The sequence below is a fragment of the Barbus barbus genome (assembly GCF_936440315.1).
Source record: "Barbus barbus genome assembly, chromosome: 48".
In the NCBI taxonomy this organism is placed as follows: Eukaryota; Metazoa; Chordata; class Actinopteri; order Cypriniformes; family Cyprinidae; genus Barbus; species Barbus barbus.
Window position 1 is genome coordinate 24,358,740 of NC_136726.1, and position 22,511 is coordinate 24,381,250.

At 39.1% G+C, this 22,511-nt stretch overlaps 1 protein-coding gene across 3 annotated transcripts in view; it reads left to right on the forward strand.

Moving 5' to 3' along the window:
• The first annotated feature begins 1,088 nt into the window (after positions 1-1,088).
• srpk2 (SRSF protein kinase 2) overlaps positions 1,089-22,511 on the forward strand; it is a 42,870-nt gene continuing 21,447 nt past the window's right edge. For 2 of the 3 annotated variants that reach the window (XM_079411620.1, XM_079411621.1), the window contains exons 1-4: positions 1,138-1,494; positions 17,453-17,610; positions 18,125-18,233; positions 21,687-21,774. In XM_079411620.1, coding sequence (XP_079267746.1) covers positions 1,457-1,494; positions 17,453-17,610; positions 18,125-18,233; positions 21,687-21,774 — 393 coding nt within the window. In that variant the 5' untranslated portion in view covers positions 1,138-1,456. Of the gene's footprint in view, positions 1,495-17,452; positions 17,611-18,124; positions 18,234-21,686; positions 21,775-22,511 lie in introns of all 3 variants that reach the window. The other variant, XM_079411619.1, reaches the window with a different exon arrangement.

Sequence of the window (22,511 nt, forward strand, 5' to 3'; positions counted from 1 at the left end):
TGCTATTGCCCTACACCAACCCTACACCTAAACTTAGCCCTCACAGGAGACTTTGTGCATTTTTAGATTTTCAAAAAAACACCATTTAGTATGTTTTTTAAGCCTTTTGAATTACGGGGACATAGGCAGTGTCCTCATAAACCACATAAACATGCGCACACACACACACACACACACACACACATATACACTCGCACACACACACTCATATGCACAAACACGCACACACACACACACACACACACTCAGACTCACTCTCTCTCTCACACACACACACACACACACACACACACACACAGCGTTTCTGGAGAAAAATCCAGCTCAGCTCACGCGTCTCACTCTCTTTCTGTCTCTCTCTCTGTGGAAGTAGGCCATGTAAAGATAGCTGCTTCAAGCAGCCTAAATTCTGACCCCTAAAATATCAGCAAGAAACAGCGGTGGATGGAGTCGCATTTGTCTCTGTATGTTTGTGTGATGCTTCATCGTTTCTGCTTTAGTTAATCACAGATCTGACGGTTGCCAGGGCGACAGAGCCGGTTTCTTCCAGCCTGTTGTGTTGCACGTCACAGGAAGTTCAGTGGATCCTCCGACATCATAGTGTGTGTGTGTGTATGTGTTTTGGTTACATTCATGTACAGATGATACTGATATGCAAAATCATTGCATTTATGATATGCATTTATTTATGGCCACATTAACACCAGAGCCGCGTCTGAACTGCAGCACTCATCTGCTGGAGTGCTTTGTGTCTATGAGCAGTTTGTCTTTCTCTTCTGAAGACACTGGAGAGAGAGAGCGAGACAGACAGGTCACTGGAGGCCCTCCTGTCTGTATCTCTCTGTGCTTATGGAGACTCGACCCATCTGCTGTAAAACAGACAGACAGACAGACGGATGAGAAAGAGAAAGAGAAACCAGCAGCAGCAGCTTGAGAAAGAGAGCAGCTGTGAGATGAGAGAGAGAGGCGTTGCTCTGAGAGACAGGCTGTCGTAACGAGGAGGAGGGAGCGCTGAAGTGCGGAGGGGCGCAGAGAGCTGTGCTCAGAGAGAGACGCTGGTGTTCAGAGCGCAGATCCCCCCGCCAGCGTGAGCAGTGGTGTGGCCCGCTGCGCTCAGAGCTGTTATTGTGCAGCGCTGCAGAACACAGAGACAGACACACAGAGCTTCGTGCTTTCACAGCCTCATTCAGGAAACACCGCGGCGGAGGACGAGCTACAGACGGAGAGAGCGGCGGTGCTGAGCCTTCCTCACCTCCGCCGCTCTCCACATCACCGTCTCCAGCGACTGTCCTCCATCCTTTATTCTCCTTAAGGAAGAGGAGAACGGAGGAGGAGGAGGAAGAGCGCCCCCTCCCCTCGCGCCAGCAGAACGCTCCGGAAAGAGAGAGAGCGAGAGAGAGAGAGTTTTATTCCTCCCTGGTTCTGCTCCGTTCTTCTCTCGGGAGCGAGCGGCTTGCTCATGTCTGTCAACTCAGAAAAATCTTCTTCCCCAGAAAGGTAAAATGATTTTCATCATCATCATCCTCATCATCACACTCGCTGTCTGTCCGTCCTGCTGTCCTCTATTTCATCTCTTCTCTCTCTCTCTCTGTCTGTCTGTGTAAAGATCACGTCTGTTGTGTGTGTGGGCCTGATATGAAATCAAACACAGAGAAGCGCTATAATGCGTTTTTTACTGTACACACACACACACACACACACACACACGACGGTCTCAGTGCAGCTCTACATGAGACACAGTGCTGTGCGTCAGACGCTGAAGCTTCACAAACGCTGTGAGAAACACCAGCATGCTTGTTTTCTTTCGTGCAGCATCAACGCTACATTTATTGCAGCGTGTGTCGTCACACCACTGTTATTTGGGGCATCAGAAGCAGATCACAGAAACACAGAGAGGGTTCATTGTGATTCTGCAGAAACGAAATCCCTTCCTCTACCGTTGCTTTATAAAGACATTTTAATGCAGTTCACAGAGCCAAATGAACATGTGTCTCAGATGATGTGGAAGCGAATAAACGCCCACATTTAGCATCATGTGACTGAATGAGTATGAACATGAATATCGAGCTCCAGATGAGCTGCTGGATGTGTAACTGTGCTGTTTGTATGGCCGACGTGCCCTGAATGCCTTTCAGGAGCTATATGTTCATGAGCATGATGTGATGTGTGATCTAAAACTTCCTGATGAACAGATGCTGTATGAACAGACTCCTAATGGACGGATACAGACAGACATACAGTAGGCTAAAGTGTCAGGAGAGAGCTTTTGTTGGCCTGCAGCATGACAGAGATGGAGGATGTTTGTCTTGCCTAAAATTAGGTTGGACACATTTTTCTAAAGATGTTCGGCTGTGAATCTTGAACTTGTGAAGGTCCCCAGAGGCGGGTCACGCGAGCCTCTACAAAACCCTCAGTCCAGCTCTGATCATGTGATCCAGATGCGATATTAAGACATAATCCAAGACAAATTCTGAGAACTTTTTATGCTACCTTTATTGAGAGTATCTTGAGCTTTTCTTTTTTATGCTGGTATTCATCACTCTCTCTTAGGAACAAGAATCGTTTGCAGACCTTAGTTAGGACTTGCTCAAAAATTATTGGTGTACCTCTGCGGAGTCTAGCAGAATTCTATGAGCAACAAATGTTCAGGAAAACTCGTAGTATCACGGGAGATGACTCTCATCCCTTGAAGGTTTACTTTGAAGTACTGCCCTCTGGAAGAAGATTTAGAAGCATTAAATGTTTATCTAATAGATATAAATTTACCTTTGTTCCAGAGGCTATTCGTTTTTGTAATTTAAAGTCTTAAGGTGTTTTAGTTTTTATTTGTATTATTATTATTATTTATTTATTTTTTTCAAGAAGAATTGAATTATGAAGCATGTCGGTTTTTTTTTTTTTTTTTTTTTTTTTTTTTCTTCTATTTATTTTTTTGTATCTTCTATGTGATGTCTTGTGTTTGCTGTGTGATTCTGCTACCCTACTTGAATTGCCCCTTGTGGGATTAATAAAGTTGTTAACTTAACTTAACTTAAAATGCTTCTTCAAAACTACCTCACTGAAACCAGCAGGTTGTGGAAATAGACTGATCTGACCCATCAGACAGTGAGTCACAGGCTGTGCTAGATGGGATGGATAGTGAGAGTGCTGCGTGTCTTGGCATGCTGATTTCCATTTTAATGGGCCAAATTTGTTGGGGTCATGAACGATTTGCCTCAGACAGTTAGCAGGCTAATCAGATGATGTGGGTCATATACAACAACAAAAACAGGGCAGAGAGGATCTGGGATGTTTGCGTTGTTTGGTGAACTGCTCAGACCTACTGACTAGCACACTAGACCCAGCGCTGAGACAGGAAGTCAACTCCAGTCACCTTTATTTATATAGAGCTTTATACAATACTGATTGTGTCAAAGCAACTTTACAGCACCAAACAGAAAAATAGTTTGTCAATAATGCAAGAGGACAATAACGAAGTCATTTTCCAGCTCAAGTCTGTCCATTGATGATTCAGTGATATCATCATCCAGTTCAGCTCTCTTCCAATAGTGTCTGTGCAATCAGTCAAGCGTCCCCATCTAAGCAAGCCAGAGGCGACCACGGCAAGGAACCAAAACTCCATTGGTAACAAAATGGAGAAAAAAAACTTGGTAGAAAGTAGGCTCAGTCGGGAGGCCAGTCCTCCTCTGGCCAGACAAAACCAGCAGTTTAATTTTAAACTGCAACAATCTCAGATTGTGTAAAGGACTCATCTGGTTCCCGTGGTTCTGTCCCAATGGCCGTCTAGGTGATGTGGTCTTCACTGGGGATCAGTCTCTGGGGCTCATCTAGTTGTCCTGATCTCTGCTGACATTCTGGGCTGTAGAGGTCATCTCTAGACCTGATCCAAGTCAAGTCACCTTTATTTATATAGCACTTTAAACAATACAGATTGTGTCAAAGCAACTTTCCAATATCAAAATAGGAAAATAGTGTCAATAATGTAAAATGACGAGATTAAACAATCAATTTTCAGTTAAAGGCATTTCATTATTGAATTCAGTGATGTTATCATCCAGCTCAGTTCAGTTTAATTAGTATCTGTGCAATCAGGTCGACGATATCGCTGGAAATGAAGTGTCACCAACTGAGCAAGCCAGAGGCGACAGCGGCAAGAAACCAAAACTCCCATCGGTGACAGAATGGAGAAAAAAACCTTGGGAGAAACCAGGCTCAGTCGGGGGGCCAGTTCTCCTCTGGCCAAACGAACCAGCAGTTCAATTCCAACTGCAGCAAGTCAGATTGTACTGGATACGGACAGGATCTGGGAGACTGCAGTGACCATCTGGTCTGGATACAGACTAGATCTGGGTGGCTCCCAGTTCCGGTTGACCTAATTAATGCAGCCTAACAATCCTTTAACGGATTTGAATATTAGATGCGTATTAGTGTGTTATGTGTAAGCCTGGTTAAAGAGATGGGTCTTTAATCTAGATTTAAACTGACAGAGTGTGTCTGCTTCCTGAACAGTGTTAGGTAGATTGTTCCAGAGTTTGGGTGCTAAATAGGAAAACGATCTCCGCCCGCAGTCAACTTTGATATTCTAGGTATTATCAAATGGCCAGAGTTTTGAGATCGCAGCGGACGTGAAGGACTATAATGTGATAAGAGCTCTCTCAAGTACTGAGGTGCCAAACCATTCAGGGCTTTATAGGTTATTAGCAAGATTTTAAAATGTATACAATGTTTAATAGGGAGCCAATGCAGTGTTGACAGAACCGGGCTAATATGGTCATACTTCCTGGTTCTAGTAAGGACTCTAGCTGCTGCATTTTGGACCAGCTGGAGTTTGTTGATCAAGCGTGCAGAACAACCACCCAATAAAACATTACAATAGTCTAACCTTGAGGTCATAAACGCATGAATTAGTATTTCTGTATTTGACGTTGAGAGCATAGGTCGCAATTTAGATATGTTTTTGAGATGGAAAAACCCAGTTTTACAGATAATAGAAACATGGCTTTCAAATGAAAGATTGCTATCAAACAGCACAGCTAGGTTCCTAACTGATGAAGAAGAATCAACAGAGCAGCCGTCAAGTGTTAGATAGTGTTCTAGGTTATTACATGTGGTCTGATAGTTAACACCTCTGTTTTTTCAGAATTTAGCAGTAAGAAGTTACTCGTCATCCAGTTTTTTATATCGATTATGCATTCCGTTAGTTTCTCAATTTGGTGTGTTTCACTGGGCCGCGAAGAAATATAAAGCTGAGTATCATCAGCATAACAGTGAAAGCTAACACCATGTCTCCTGATAATATCTCCCAGGGGTAACATGTAAAGTGTGAAAAGTAACGGCCCTAGTACTGAGCCTTGAGGTACTCCATACTGCACTTGTGATCGATATGATACCTCTTCATTCACCGCTACGAACTGATGGCGTTCAGATAAGTAAGATTTGAACCATGCTAAGGCACTTCCACTAATGCCAACAAAGTGTTCTAGTCTATTTAAAGAATGCTGTGGTCGATAGTGTCGAACGCAGCACTAAGATCCAGTAGAACTAATAAAGAGATACAACCACGATCAGATGATAGAAGCAGGTCATTAGTAACTCTAATGAGAGCAGTCTCAGTACTATGATACGGTCTAAATCCTGACTGGAATTCCTCACAAATACTATTTTTTCTCTAAGAAGGAATATAATTGCCAGGATACTACCTTTTCTAGTATCTTTGACAAAAAAGGGAGTTTGAGATCGGTCTGTAATTAACTAAATCTTTGGGGTCAAGTTGTGTTTTTTTTTTAATGAGAGGCTTAATAACAGCCAATTTGAAGGTTTTGGGGACATATCCTAATGACAGTGATGAATTAATAATAGCCAAAAGAGGATCTATGACTTCTGGAAGCAGCTCTTTTAGTAGTTAAGATGGAATAGGGTCTAACATGTTGTTGGTTTAGATGATTTAACAAATTTATACAATTCTTCCTCTCCTATAGTAGAGAATGAGTGAAATTGTTCCTCAGGGGATATATAGTGCACTCTCTGATGCGATACTGTAGCTGACGGCTGCATGATTATCTCTGATAGAATCGATCTTGGAAGTGAAGTAGTTCATAAAGTCATTACTGCTGTGCTGTTGGGAAATGCCAACACCTGTTGATGCTTTATTTTTTGTTAATATAGTGACTGTATTGAATAAATACCGGGGGTTATGTTTGTTTTCTTCTAGAAGAGATCAGAGTAATCAGATCTAGCAGTTTTTAATGCTTTTCCTTAGGATAGGGTATTTTCCTGCCAGGCTATACGAAATACCTCTAGTTTTGTTTTTCTCCAGCTGCGCTCCATTTTCCGGGCTGCTCTCTTTAAGGTGCGAGTGTGCTCATTATACCACAGAGTCGGACTGTTTTCTTTGATCTTCCTTAAGCGTAAAGGAGCAACTGTATCTAAAGTACTAGAAAAGAGAGAGTCCATAGTTTCTGTTACATCATCATGTTTTTCTGTGCTGTTGGATATGCTGAGGAATCGAGATAAATCAGGAGGATTACTTACAAAGCAGTCTTTTGTGGTAGAGGTGATGGTTCTACCATACTTGTAACAAGGTGTAGAATTTACAGTTTTAGCTATATGGAGTTTACACAAGACTAGATAATGATCTGAGATATCATCGCTTTGCTGCAGAATTTCAACACCACTAACATCAGTTCCATGAGAAAGTATTAAATCTAGAGTATGATTTCGACAATGAGTAGGTCCTGAAACGTGTTGTCTAACCCCAATAGAGTTCAGAATGTCTATGAATGCTGATCCTAATGCATCTTTTTCATTATCGACATGGATATTAAAATCGCCAACAATTAAGACTTTATCTGCAGCCAGCACTAACTCAGATAGAAAATCAGCAAATTCTTTAATAAAGTCTGTGTGGTGCCCTGGTGGCCTGTATACAGTAGCCAGTACAAACATCACAGGGGATTTATCACTAACACGTGTTTCTCTAGATAATGTTATACGCAGCACCATAACTTCAAACGAGTTATACTTAAAGCCTGCCCTCTGAGAAATACTGAGAATATTGCTATAAATTGTAGCAACACCTCCCCCTTTACCTTTCGGACGTGGCTCATTTTTATAGCAGTAATCTTGGGGGGTAGACTCATTTAAAGTAATGTATTCATCTGGTTTTAGCCATGTTTCTGTCAAACAGAGCAAATCTAGATTATTATCATTGATCAAATCATTTACAAAAAGTGCTTTTGTAGAAAGGGACCTGATATTCAGTAAGCCAAGCTTTATCAATTGTTTCTCTGTATTGTAAACATTTTTTATTTGTTGAACATCATTTGTTGAACAAACATTGTTTTATTTGTTACTCTTAATTTGGTTTGGACGTTTTCTGTATTTTCTAGTTCGGGGAACAGTAATATCTGGGTGAAGGAGTGAAGTAAAGTGACATACTGCCAAGTGTGGTGACCCATACTCGGAATTCGTGCTCTGCATTTAACCCATCCAAGGTGCACACACACAGCAGTGAACACACACACACCGTGAACACACTGTGTTGAGTGGGCAGCCATTTATGCTATTTATTTCGGTGCCTTGCTCAAGGGCACCTCAGTCGTGGTATTGAGGGTGGAGAGAGCGCTGGACATTCACTCCCCCCACCTACAATCCCTGCCGGCCCGAGACTCGAACCCGCAACCTTTGGATTACGAGGCCGACTCTCTAACCATTAGGCCACGACTTCCCCTTTGTTTCCCTTGAGTCTCTATGTGCTGAGAATTAACCGACTTCTGTGATGTAAGGCGGCTAACAGACGGTCGGTTTAGCCAGTCTGTCTGCTTCCTGACCTGGGCCCCAGTTAGTCAAGTACGAACTCTAAGACTATGTGCCATATTTCTACACAGAAGAGCGGCACTTTTAAATTTGCCAAGATGTCAGGCACTCTGGCTCCCGGTAAACAATGGACTATGGTGGCTGGTGTCTCTATTCTCATGTTCCGTACAATAGAATCGCTAATAACTAGAGCACTTTCATCAGGTTTCTCAGTGAGTGCTTCACTGAGTGGGGAGAACCTGTTTGATGTTCTGATCAGAATGGAAGAGCGGTGTTTTGACCCGCAACTAGGCCGCCTTACAGCCACCCTAGTGCTAGTTCAGAGCCAGTGCTATTGCCGGTTCTTAGTTGGTTCGACTGGCGAGCCCTTTAAAAACATTCAATAAAAAAGCGGAGCTACAAACGCAAACCTCTCAGCAGCACAACAGACAGGGACAGACTGAAGCAATCGATCACCCTCATTTTAACAATACAAATTGTTTCAAAGCAACTGTACAATATCAAAATAGGAAAATAGTGTGTCAATAATGTAAAATGACTAGACTAAACACTCAGTTTTCAGTTAAAGGCATTTCATTATTGAATTCAGTGATGGCATCGTCCAGCTCAGTTCAGTTTAAATAGTATCTGTGCAATCAGGTCGACGATATCGCTGGAAATGAAGTGAAGTTACACCGTATTAGACAGTGTTTTAGGTGGTTACATGCGGAGGTTTTTGGTCCAATAATTAAAACCTGTTTTTTCATAATTTAGCAGTAGGAAATAACCAGTCATCCAGATTTTTATGTGAACTTTGCATTCAGTTAGTTTTGCGAATTTGTATATTTCATTGGGTCACGAAGAAATATAAAGCTGAGTATCATCAGCATAACAGTGAAAGCTAACACCATGTTTCCTAATGATATCTCCCAAGGATAACATGTAAAGCGTGAAAAGTAACGGTCCTAGTACTGAGCCTTGTGGTACTCATCGTAAGGGCTTTCCAATAGCTCAAATGGTAGAGCATGGCGCTAGCAACGCCAAGATCATGGGTTCGATTCCCAGGGAAAGCAAGAGCTGATAAAATGTAAAAAAAAAAAAAAAAAAACAGTAACTTGAATGCAGTGTAAGTCGCTTTGGATAAAAGCGTCTGCTAAATGCGTAAATGTAAGGGAGTGCAGTGTCACATTTGGTGGTGGTGATGGCGCAGTGGATAAGGCACATGCCTTTGGTGTGAGAGACCCGGGTTTGAATCCACTGTGAGACACCAATGTGTCCCTGAGCAAGACACTTAACCCCTAGTTGCTCCAGAGGCGTGCGACCTCTGACATATATAGCAATTGTAAGTCGCTTTGGATAAAAGCGTCAGCTAAATGAATAAATGTGAATGTAAATGTACTCCATACTGTACTTGTGATTGATATGATACCTCTTCATTCACTGCTATGAATTGATGTCAGATAAGATTTGAACCATGCTAATGCACTTTCACTAATGCTAACATAATTTTGTAGTCTACCCAAAATAAATTTTTGGTCGATAGTGTCAAAATGTCAGGAAGTGGCCATCTGAACGACATAATAAAGCTTCTGTGTGCCAGATCTGATGAGTGGGATCTCTGGTTCAATTTCTAATGTCTCAATCAAAATCAGTCAAGTATCTTTCAAAGAATTAATGTCATAAAGCTCACAAACATGAGACTAGATCTTCCTCAAATGTATTCATAGCAGAGTATGTGTAACTCACATCAGACCAGTGGCGGCTGGTGAAAAATATTTTAGGTGGGGCTGTTTGTGCGGGGGTCTGGGGGCTCCTCCCCCATAAAAAAAATAATTTCATAGATGTGATTTCCTGCATTCTAGTGCATTTTAGGCCACCCATGTCCCTTGCTTATACCAATAAAATAACTCAAACCAGTCAATACCAATGGTCTAAAAAGACAATATTATTTGAACTGCCATGTAGAAATCAACAGTTTCACAGGTAATGATAATGAACAAGTTGCATGTTTATTATGCTCCGTGTCCAGATAGAAAAAGTGCAAACGCATAACGATAAATTATTATAGGAAATACAACAATCCTAGTTCTTTAATCAATCCCCAGCTGTAGACTACATATCTTTAAAGTTCACTGTAGACAAATTGGATAATGGATAACATTCTGTGTTGATACTAGAGAAAGAGAGAAGGCTCTCAAAGAAAGCGTGGGACAACATTCTTGAAGAACACCAAGTATGAGAAGAAAATTTATTTTAACGTTTTAACTAGTATGAAACACAGTAATCCAGCTCAGAACTTCGAAACAAAAAAAGCAAAGCAAACATACAGTTACATTCCTATTGAGATCACTATTTTAATGGCAAATGTGTGTGAAACGTGGTGTGACTGTGAGTGAGAGAGAGAGAGAGAGAGAGAGAGTAAGAGAATGACAGCAGAAAAATGAATACGCTATATTCACTCAAAATTCACTAGATATATTAACTAGATTTTTTTACATTTATTTATTCTAAATTGACTCAGTTACTACTGTACTGTTTGAGTACTTGTACATGGAAGTATACATGGCAGCTCCATTCTTGTACCATCTCTACCTTTTTTTTATGAGCATATACTGTAAGTTGATTGATGTGTAAGTCACATTTTATCATTTCATTCATAAATAATGTAAAATAAACTAAATGTTTGCAAACATTATAAACATCTATTTTTCTTCCCCTCCACAACAAATTCTTTAAATTTAGCAGTATTCAGAACAGAAAAATGAAGGAAAAATACAGGCCTAAAACAAACTGAAATTATACTCCCATTCATTATAAACAATTATAAATGCTTTTTTATAAAAGCCTAAACAAATGTGAACCTGGACCACAAAACCAGTCTTAAGTGTAAATTTTTCGAAATTGAGATTTATACATAATCTGAAAGCTAAATAAATAATCTTTCCATTGATGTATGGTTTGTTATGATAGGACAATATTTGTCTGAGATACAACTATTAGAAAATCTGGAATCTGAGGGAGCAAAAAAATCTAAATATTGAGAAAATCTCCTTTAAAGTTGTTCAAATGAAGTTCTTAGTAATGCATATTACTAATCAAAAATGAAGTTTTGATATATTTACTGTAGGAAATTTACTAAATATCTTAATGGAACATGATCTTTACTTAATATCCTAATGATTTTTGGCATAAAAGAAAAATTTATAATTTTGACCCATACAATGTATTTTTGGCTTTTACTGCAAATATACCCCAGCGACTTCAGACTGGTTTTGTGCTCCAGGGTCACAAATGTATTTAAAGCGAAACGCATCAATGCATCAATACAAATGTGTACGCTTTTGACGTTGATTGCTTTATATAAACCACTTTGGAATATAAATTGCAGCATGTTTCAGATGATTAAAAAAATTGTTTTATAATCTGGAAAACAGCAGAAGAATAGCTAATATAGCAAAATAATAAAGAAATATAGCTAATAAAAGGATAAAAGCAACAAACCAGTTCCATGTTTTACCCTCAAAATGACTTTTTATTGAGCTATGAAAAGTACACTTTGTGTGTCCCACTCTCTCCTACAAACACACACATACAAGTCAAGTCACCTTTATTTATATAGTGCTTACAATACAGATTGTGTCAAAGCAGCTTTACAGTATTAAATAGGAAAATAGTGTCAATAATATAAAACGACAAGATTAAGCACTCAGTTTTCAGTTAAAGGCATCATTATTGAATTCAGTGACGTCATCGTCCAGCTCAGTTCAGTTTAAACCGTATCTGTACAGACACATGGACGCGAGCACAAGTGAAACAAACACACACACAGAAACTTGTCAGTGCTAACCCTCAATTTTATCAGTAAAACAACTGAAAAACTACATGACATTTCTCAATAACTCCGCTGTTTTTGAAGACTTAAAATTATTAGACACTTTTGTTAGAGATGCTGGTGCCGAATAATGTTAAGAGACAAACATGCAGTACTCTGGTAATTTACACACTTTTAATCCCTCTCTCTCTCTCTCTCTCTCTCTCTCTCTCATAACTGCATTAGTCTGCATATTAAAAACTGAAGCCTCTGTTACTAGCATTAAAATAAAATGACAGTTTGTAACAACTCTGTAATAAATTCCATGGATTATGATTAATTTTTGTTTTGCTGTTTTCGGGTGGTAATATTATATATTAGGCTATATATTATTGGGCAAGGGGGACCCATTTCTTTTTAGATTAGATTCAAGATTAGATTCAACTTTATTGTCATTGCACATGTAAGGTACAGGGCAACGAAATGCCGTTAGCATCTAACCAGAAGTGCAATAAGCAGAGGTACAGGATATACAGTGCCTACAATATGTTACATATGTACAGAAATATACAGATTTTGCCTATGTCACAGTGAGAGCTAAATCCGACCCTCACGATATTACTGAGTGCATTCTAATTCTGACTGAATAAATCGTATACGTAACTGTTGTATACGGCATTGCAGGCTAACCCTAAACCTAACCGTATGTGGCCTGTGGGCCGTAGTTTTCCTCCTCTGGTGTAGACCATAAATCTCCAGAGAGATCATCAGATCAGCTAAGATCACTCGTCTGACTGTGAGGTTTTGTAGGCCAGTGTGAAGCATGACAATATGAGTCATCGGTCTTCTGAATCAACCCACGGCTGTCATGTGATCCGGTTAGTGGAAATGACACCAGCTGATGAAGGCCGTCTTTACGTGTGTGTGTGTGTGTGTGTGTGTGTGTGTGTCCATGTCCAGTGATCGGTCTGTCTGCTGACTATCAACGAGCTGCAGAGACTCAAACACACAGTTCAGCTGCACATTCTCCAGCATGAAAAGGGCTTTGTGTTCTCATGTGAGTAGGTTCTGTGGAATGTGATTTATTGATTTTATATATTGTGTATTACCAGTGTACGGATGCTCAAAGGGACTATTCACAGAAAAGTGTTGATTCTGTTGTCATTCACTCGTCCTCATGTCTCAGACATGTAAGACTTTCTTTGCTCTGTCAGACACAGCAGAATATACGATGCTTGAGGTTTCTGTAAAGACCTCTTTAACCTTTTTAATGTGTTTGTGTTAGAGACAGCTGCTGTGCTTAAACCAATACATTTTATTTTAATTGTTGCATTACCAATACATAGAGGTACTCATTCAAATTAAAAACAGTCATATAACCAGCAGTTTTTGGACCACTTGAGATGTACTGTCCCAATAAACCAGTAGATAACCTGTCAAATGTTATTTCAGCTGTGAGTACTAGTCACTAGTGTTAGTGGCGCAGCTGTATGTGTCGTTGTAAACCGCGTCTGTTTCGCTGACTAACAAAAGTGTTTCTCTTTTAAGGATTATGAATAATAATTAACTAGTAGTAGTACATATAGATAAAGTAGATGTTTGTAGTTATTAAATAGGATTTTACACCGTCCTGGACTCCGATTGGTCGAGCAGGAGTGCTGATGATGTCACTTTCTGTCTGCAGGTACACCGATACACCAGTAGGGTTACGTTTAGCTTTATACTGCCTTCTTGTTTGCTGAAATATATAATGAAGATGAATGGTTTATTCTGATAAATATAAGTCTTCAGTGAACATTACTTCTGTTGCTGCTGTATCTCAGGCGTCTGAATCACTGTAATGAACAAGTTGCTTTAGTGTCATTTATATCAGCATTATATTGACATCTCTGCTCTCTAGACATCAGCGTCTGCCACTGAAGAACATCCACCGACACACGTGGAACTGCTGAAATGAGAAGGAGGTTTGTTGTGTGTGAGTGTGAGTTCTGGACTGCATGTGAATTGGTCATGAGATTCCTGGCGTCGCTCTCGTTCCCTGAAAGCATCTCAGAAACACAGAGAGGCAGAGACAGGCTGTTCTGGAGCAGAAGACTTTAGACAAACATCTCTCCATCATTATGGACTGCAGTCACTCTCATTCCAGCAGGACGTTTGGTTTAGCACTCAGTGCACTGCGATTACGGCATCGAGCCACGCGCAGGTAAAGAGAGAGAGAGTGTGTGTGTGTGTGTGTGTGTGAAACGAGTTCTTATTCAAGACAGCCATGGTGAGATGCCAGCTAGGCGATGAGATCTAACCCTAACTCATCTCAGCCAATCAAATCAGCTCAGATACATGACAACACTGAACACTGAGGTCTTTAAGGTAGAGTAATAAAAACTGCCTGTTGAAGTTTATGGATTATAAACATCTCTAATACACACAATCTCACGGCATCCCTGTGTTTGTGGACTCGGCACACGCCGGTCAGAATGTCACGCTGGTCTGTGAATGTGATTGAGGGGTGTGAATGAAGATACTGAACCAGAGTTGTATACAGGAACAAATAGTGTGTGTGTGTGTGTGCATGTTTATGTGGTTTATGAGGACACAAATGTGTATAATGACATGGGTATGACAGAGGTATTACAATATGAAGGTGGTTTATGAGGACACTGCCTATGTCCCCGTAATTCAAAAGACTTAAAAAACATACTAAATGGTGTTTTTCTGAAAATCTAAAAATGCACAAAGTCTCCTGTGAGGGCTAAGTTTAGGTGTAGGGTTGGTGTAGGGCAATGGCACACACAGTTTGTTCAGAATAAAAACCATTACGCCTATGGAGAGTCCCCAAAAACCAACGTGTGTGTGTGTGTGTATAAAAATATATATATATATATATATATACACACACATTATATGTGTGTGTGTGTGTGTAATATATATATATATATATATATATATATATATATATATATATATATATATATATATATATATATATATATATATATATATATATATATATATATATATATATATATATAATTCTTTTTTTATTTTTTTTTATTTTTTTTTTTTAAATGCAGTTAGCATTAATTAGGGATGCACCGATACTGAGCTCCTGTACCACACAGCATGTGATAAGTGCCATATTCAGACAAAGAAATACAGACAACAGAGCAACAGACAGCAGCATGGAGTTATTAGAGATTAAGGATGTCTACGAAGTATATGCATGCAATGAAATTAATGTTAAACATTCAGTATTGACGCCTGTATAGCTGATGTGCGCGAGCTGATGGAGTGGATTGAGTGGATTGAGCGCGCGGCGGCGCAGATGCGCGAGCTCTCGAGTGAATATCCCTTTCTCACAGACATCACTGGATAGTTTGTAGTTCGGACGGATATGTCAAAAACAAGTAAGTAAAACAATACACGAGTTACTTAACGGTAGGGACAGAGAGAGCGTGTGCGCGCACTTCTGTTGTGTGATCTTTATTGATGTTCGCTCACTTGGCACACGCATCATTTGGCTTAAAACTAAATCGTAAATATAAGACAATTTATAGGGGTATTCACTATAAACCATCATTTATTTTCAACCTTAAGCATATAAGGCATTCTGGCGAAAGTGAAACTAACAGCCCAGGGGCGTAGATTACGCGGGGGACGTGCCCCCCCCCCCCCCCCCCCCCCCCCACTTTTTATAAAAAGGAAATTCGTCCCCCGCACTTTTTCATTGGACAGTTGTGTTCTCGATATGTTGAGGTTTTAATGGAGCAATGTATATAAATGCAGAATGATTTAAAATTCAAAGAGACAAGATCATTTATACATGACGTTTACGTTTCCATGGCAATCAGTCATGCCCAGGCTCGCGCCCGTGGTCCATCATTCATTAGAGGTCATGAGTTCAACTCTTCACTCCTTTTTTAGGAAGAAGTCAAGCAGCGTAAGTTGTCATGTGGGATCAGAATAGTGTTGCACGGTGTTCAGTGACTCAATTAATAATTATCAAGTTTTGATGTTCATTATATGGAGAAATAAAAGCTGCCTGGACAAACATGCACTTATTTATTTTCAGTGTATTTTTCCGTAACTCTTTTGTAACGTCTTTTATTTTAACACGTATGTATGTTATCAGAACCCTTCAAACAAGAATAAAGATAATGTTGAACAGGATCGATCTTCATTTAGGGCTGCTCTGTCATTATTGCACTAATTTGACGTTTTCATGTGTTGTCAAGAATGAACCAGAAACAGTCAGCCTAGGTTTGTTAGCAGAATCAGGACGACACAGTGACAGGTGAGAAGAGTGGCTTTTAACACCTGGCTGTTTTTACATTGTATAACGTCTATAATACACAAGCGTTTGTAGGATTATATATGGACCAATCATAGAAAACACATAATTAGTCAAATATAGAAAAATAAAAAATAACATTAGTATGATGAACAACTTCTCAGCTCTCATTTTTAACTACAGTAGGTAATTATTAGCTTCCATATTGGTTGTTTATTAGTACTTAAGCACATATTAATTCTGTATTCTTCATGACCATATTCTGCATCCCATAATCCTAAACTTAACAACTACAGCGACTGCCTTACAAGCTATTAATAATACGTGCGCACGTTGTGTGTTTAGCTTGCTTCATTATTGATTATGCATTATATGAGTGGCTTTGGAATATAAATTGCAGCACGTTTCAGATTAAAAAAAAAAAAAGCAACATTTGTTTCTGAAAATATCACAGTTAGGAGATTTATAACGAGTGGTTCCCTGCATTATTACAGCAAAACGCTTAATTACATTACTGACCCGCTGCAATGGAGCAGCTCTAATGCTATTAAATTAAAGATGATGTACCATACAGCAAAACAACGAACAGTGAAAGTAACAAAAACTTGTAAAATACATTTCATAATTAAGTGTGAAAATAACCGAAGACATTATACAGTGAAATCAAAATAAAGTAAACTGTGACATATTATAATCAAACATTCTTCATACATTGGACTACCAGTAAAATTGATACAAATTTGGGACAAAAAATGATTCAGACCGAGTCTGGGGAAAAAACTTTCAGTTGAGGTTTGCATGAAGCTGGTTGACAGCAGGCCAGGAGACTACAGGCTAAGAGTGGCCCACAGAGTACTGATAGTGTGTAAATATTGTCATACTAACAGCTGTCTGAATCATTTTTGGTTGATTGTAATCCATTATGTACCTTTCTATCAAAGTTATCTGACATTATCAAGCTAAATTTATTCAGACACAGTTTTACTGTGAGTTCTTGTCATATTTTATTACCATTTTCTAAACTATAGCGAATCAACCGTGATAATGTGAGAAATTTTAAAGGTGTTTGAATAAATGTTGGTTTGACTGAATCTATTTGATAAATGAAGTTAACCAATTAACATTATACATACTCTTTTGGTTTCTGTACCCAATATTTTAAAAATGTACAAGTGCAATGAAAATATCAGTATCGGTACTCGGTATCGGCAAGTACCAAAAATAAAAGTATCGGTATCGGGTGAGTACTGGAAAAGTGGTATCGGTGCATCCCTAGCATTAATCTATAGTATTTATAATTTGCTGTTTATAAAAACAGTTGAAGCTTGTGGAATGTCCCCATTATCTGAGTGAACGTTTGTGTGTGTCTGCATGTCTTTCATTCTTATATAAAATGAATCTGATGTCAAGCTGGATTCTAGATTCATGTCTCTAGTTTCTATGGCAACAGGATGAAGGTGTTCTCTGCGCTTCCGAGACAGTGGCTGACCGCTGTGTGTGTTGCATAAACTCAGTCCTTAATATACAGTAAATGGATGTGTGTGTGTGTGTGTGTGTTTTAGGCCCGACACACAGAAGGTACCGTCCGCTCCTGCTCCTCCTCCTCCTCCTCCTCCCCCTCCACCCCCCCCTCCTGAGCCTGTGGCCCCGCCGGAGCCCGACGAGGAGATTCTGGGCTCGGATGACGAAGAGCAGGAGGATCCGGCCGACTACTGCAAAGGTACCGCACCTGTTTGTTTGTCTGTCTGTCTGTCAGGAGAGCTTCCAGGTTTATGTCTGTATTGAGTAAAAGCTAGACTGACATTGACCTGATTTATACCTCGTTCTTCACAGGCGGATGAGTGTCCATCCTCAAGTAATTTTTTCTGTCATCACTGAATGTGAAATGATTAGTCTTGTAGTTTTAGTAGCAGAAATAGTTCCCAGTAGTAGTTTGTCGTCTTCTCCTTTTGGGTGGAAGTGCCAGTAGTACTCTTGGTTATATTCACATTAATGACACAAACATACCATGGTAAAAAATACAAGAAAAAAAAACAATGTGAAAGAAACCTGTGCTGGAAAAGGAGGAATCAAACTCAACCAATGGAATCAAGTTTCAAAACAGAATTTTAATAAATGTAAGTGCTGGTCTGAGGACACCAGCCGTACAGTTGAGCTGAAGGAAACATTAGCCGGATTCTCCCGTTTCTGCATGTACCATCAGTCGACTGTATCGTGTTTCTCTCATGCTGCAGGAGGTTACCATCCTGTGAAGATCGGCGACCTGTTTAACGGCAGATACCATGTCATCCGCAAGCTGGGCTGGGGTCACTTCTCCACCGTCTGGCTGTGCTGGGATATTCAGTGAGTGACCATGTCACCAGTGCAGGCAGCGTGTGTGTGTGTGTGTATTACTCAATGCGAGTATAACCTGTGTGTGTGCTTGCGTGTTACGCTGTGCAAGTGTAGCGTGTGTGTGTGTGTGTGTGTTACTCAATGTGAGTATAACCTGTGGTTGTGCTTGTTTGTTACTTAGAGCGAGTATCAAATTTTCATGTTGCAATTAATTGCTAATACTTTAATCTCTGTATACAGTAGGGATGGCTCGATACCATAATTTTGGCTTCGGTACGATACCAGAATGTAATACCTCTGTATCGATACTAAATCGATACCATAGGTGACAAATAACCAGCCTCAAAAGATAAGTGAATTTAGAACAGTTTTATTAAATATAATAATAATAATAAAAACAGATTCATATCTTAATAACTTTGTATCAAACTAACAAAAAACCTACAGGGAACATAGGTTACATTTTGACTGAGTTTGAAGAAAAAAAATACAACTGAAGTTGTGCAATTAAGGCAATAAATATTGCTTTATTGTAAAGTGTTATTCTAACAGTCAAAGTAATATTCAAAATCACATTATTATTTCTCTCTCGGATTGTTTTCAGATTTCAGACTAAACCAAAGAAAAAGCATGAAATAAATCTCTCTCTCTGCTGCTTCTTATTAGCGGTCGACAGCGCGGCAGAAATATTCCCTTCATATCATTGATACTAAAATTAATATAGCAAAATTATTGCTCAATTCAAATCCAATTAATATTCGATTGTATGAAATGCAAGTACATATATTACGTAACCCAATCTTCACTGGTTCTAGCGTGTCTCACATGCACGTTTGATCTTACTGTATCACATCTGTGTGTGCGTTGATCAGATGGAAATAAAAGTTCAAATTAAATCTGAATTTATGAATGATGCACTCAGGATGAGCAAGCGACAAGTGCTTAAAAAGGTTTGATGTGTTCTCTGTGGAAACGCATGATTTATAGCAACGCTTGCATACAGGTGCAGTAAGGTCAGTTCCTTCACCTTTGTCATCTGTTTTGTATCCAAAGTAATGCCATATTTCACTTCTACTGTTCTCTTTGTTTATTAATTTCGGGTGCGTTGATAGTTGAATCTGTTTGATCCGTCGCGTTGTTCTGTTGTCACATTTTACCGGTTGCGCAGCAATTTGGGACGCACTGCAGCGTATGAAATACCGAATTGAGCAAAATTATGATATCGTACCGTTTGAAATATAATATATACCGGTATTTTTCCAGTATCGGTATACCGCGCATCCCTAGTATACAGTATTATCACGGTATTGAAATTTGCTTGCAAAAAAGTGTGGTCATAAAGTATAATAGGTTTAATAACTTTTTTCTTATAACAAAAAGAACTGAACATTTACATTACATTTACAAAAAATAAAGTAAAAAAAAAAATCACAGATTAAAGTGCAAAAGAATTATAAAGACCAACAAGTAACACTTTACAATAAGATCTCGTTAGTTAACCTTAATTAATGCAATAACATTAATAATGAGCAATAGCTACATTTGCTACAGAAGTTATTAATCTTTGTTAAACTGTTAGATCATTAAATAACAGTTGCAACTTTTGATTTTAAGTAACAATGTGTTATTAAATACTGAAATTACCAAAGATTAATGAATATTTAGAATAGTTTTTCATTGGCAGTTTAACTAATTAATTAACTAATGTTAATTAATAGAGCCTTAATGTAAATTGTGACCAAAAAATAAATAATCAAACAATATCTAGGGCATGTTGTAATCCAGATTAAAATGTTAAAAAGTTAGAAAATAAATAGCCTATTAAGTGTAAATGTTTCAGTATTTGGCGCTGTGATGAACACCACTGCGAATTCAAAAATCTGAATGGCTATTTAAAGGGGTCATATGATGCGATTCATGTTTTCCTTTCTCTTTGGAGTGTTACAAGCTGTTTGTATATAGATACGATCCCTGAAGTTGCAAAGACTAAAGTCTCAAAACCAAAGAGATATTCTTTATCAAAGTTGACACTCGACCACGCCCTCCTAAAACACCTCATTTAAACACGCCCCCACATGTCTACGTCACGGTGTGGGAAGATTTGCATAACACCGCCCAAATGTATACGCAATGAAAGACGGCGGAACTATTACTCTGGCTGTAGTATTGTTGCTGCTGCCGGCGTCATGTCCTGGAGACGCTGTTTCATTGTGAAAGAGAAAGTACTTCCAAAAGAGGACACAACTAGAAATCAGTGGTTAAGCTGTTTTTACAACACTGTTCCAGAACAGGTCAACACAAATATTAGAGTGTGTTCAGCACATTTTACAGAGGACTATTTCCTGAAGCTGGAAGAGAGTAGCCTACAATGCTGGCTGCACAAAGGCTGTTTCTATAAAGTGGGACAATTCCAGCTTTGCAAGGGCAGTCTGGCGCTTTTGACTCACAGCCTGTAAGTCCGTTTTCTTACTTAAAGAATTTGCCACTGACGATTCAAACGTGAGTTTTGAGCAGTGTAGAGTAGTGCTTGTTTATCTTTTCTCTGATCACAAATGCAGACATGTTATCGCGGCGCGTAAAAAGACTGTATAAGTCATTATAATCAGTAATTATGTCCCCACTGGATGCAAGAAATGCCTCGTTTATAATGGGTTTTATTGTTTTTGTCATAGCGCCGGGACACGGCATCACAATACGGTGAGGGGCGTAACATTTCCATTACACACTTGAGGTATTCGGCCAATCACAACGCACTGGTTAGCTGGCCAATCAGAGCACACCTTGCTTCTCAGAACGATGAGCTTTGTAAAAATTGGCGTGTTTCAGAAAGGCAGGGCATAGAGGAGCAACAATAATGTACAGTATGTGGAAATTAATGTTTTTTAACCTTAAACCGCGTAAACACATTGCATTACACCAAATACACAAAATAATGTTCTTTTTAGCAACATCATATGGCCCCTTTAAACCATTTAAATACGTTTTAGAAAGCTGCTGTTCAGCGCCATCTGCTGTCTCGCATTACTCGCATTACTGCTATACTTGCATTGAGTAACCTGGGTTACTCATTGCAAGTATATTCTGTGTGTGTGTGCGTGCCTGCGCGTGTGTGTGTGTGTGTGTGTGTGTGTGTGTGTGTGTGTGTGTTATAAGTTTGAGTATAACCTGTGTTTGTACAAAACTACCAAACTTTGCTATAAGTTGATTGCAACATATAATCATTGCTGTTAATAGTGTTCACCATCTGTTTTATTCATGTCATTAACTAACTGCATGAAATGGACATCAACTTGACGTCACCACTGATAAGCTACTCCTACATATAATGTAGAAACTTAAATTTTCTGTAAAACTGCTTTGCAACAATTTGTATCATGAAAAGCATTATACAAATAAACCTGAATTGAACATGTGTGTGTTACTCAGTGCAAGGATAACCTGTGTTTGTGTGTGTGTTAACAGAGCGAAGCGTTTTGTTGCGATGAAGGTCGTAAAGAGCGCACAGCACTACACAGAGACGGCACTGGACGAAATTAAATTACTCAGATGTGTGAGTATCTCCCACACACACATTGTTCATCAGGGGTTCTTGTTAAAAAAAAAATTATAATTTAAATTAATTAATTGTACACCATGTCTCTGACACATAGAATTACAGACTATTTCCTCTGTTATGCCTTTAATGCCGGTTCACTGCCTCACAAACACAGCTGAGGTCTTTATATACAGGCAGCATCTGAAAGCTCACTGTTCCCTCACTGTGTGAATCAGACAGTGACTTTGCAAGCAGCATGAAGGTGTCTCACAAAACTGATTACAGACGGGCTTTGGATGCAGCATAACGGTCTAATGGTCTATAACAAAACAGAGCTTTGATGATACCTGAGCCAATATTTAATGAATACTAATTTCTCTCTAGAAATAAAATAAAAAGTGGAAACATTTGGTCAAAATCATTTACATTTAGTCATTTAGCAGACGCTTTTATCCAAAGCGACTTACAAATGAGGAGAACAATAGAATTGCATTTTGTATTATTGCAATGCTGTGTACCTGTGTGTGAGTCAGGCCTACCTCTCTCGCTTGCAGCTGGTTCAGAACTCAGCTGCTAGGCTTTTAACTGGTACCAAAAAAGAGACCATAATACTCCTGTAATGATTTTATTACATTGATTACTAATTCGATACAGAATCCAGTATAAAGTGTCTTTATATGTTTTCAAATCTCTCCATGACTTGGTACCAGAGTATATTTCTGATTTAATTAGTTTACATCAACTTTTGAGAT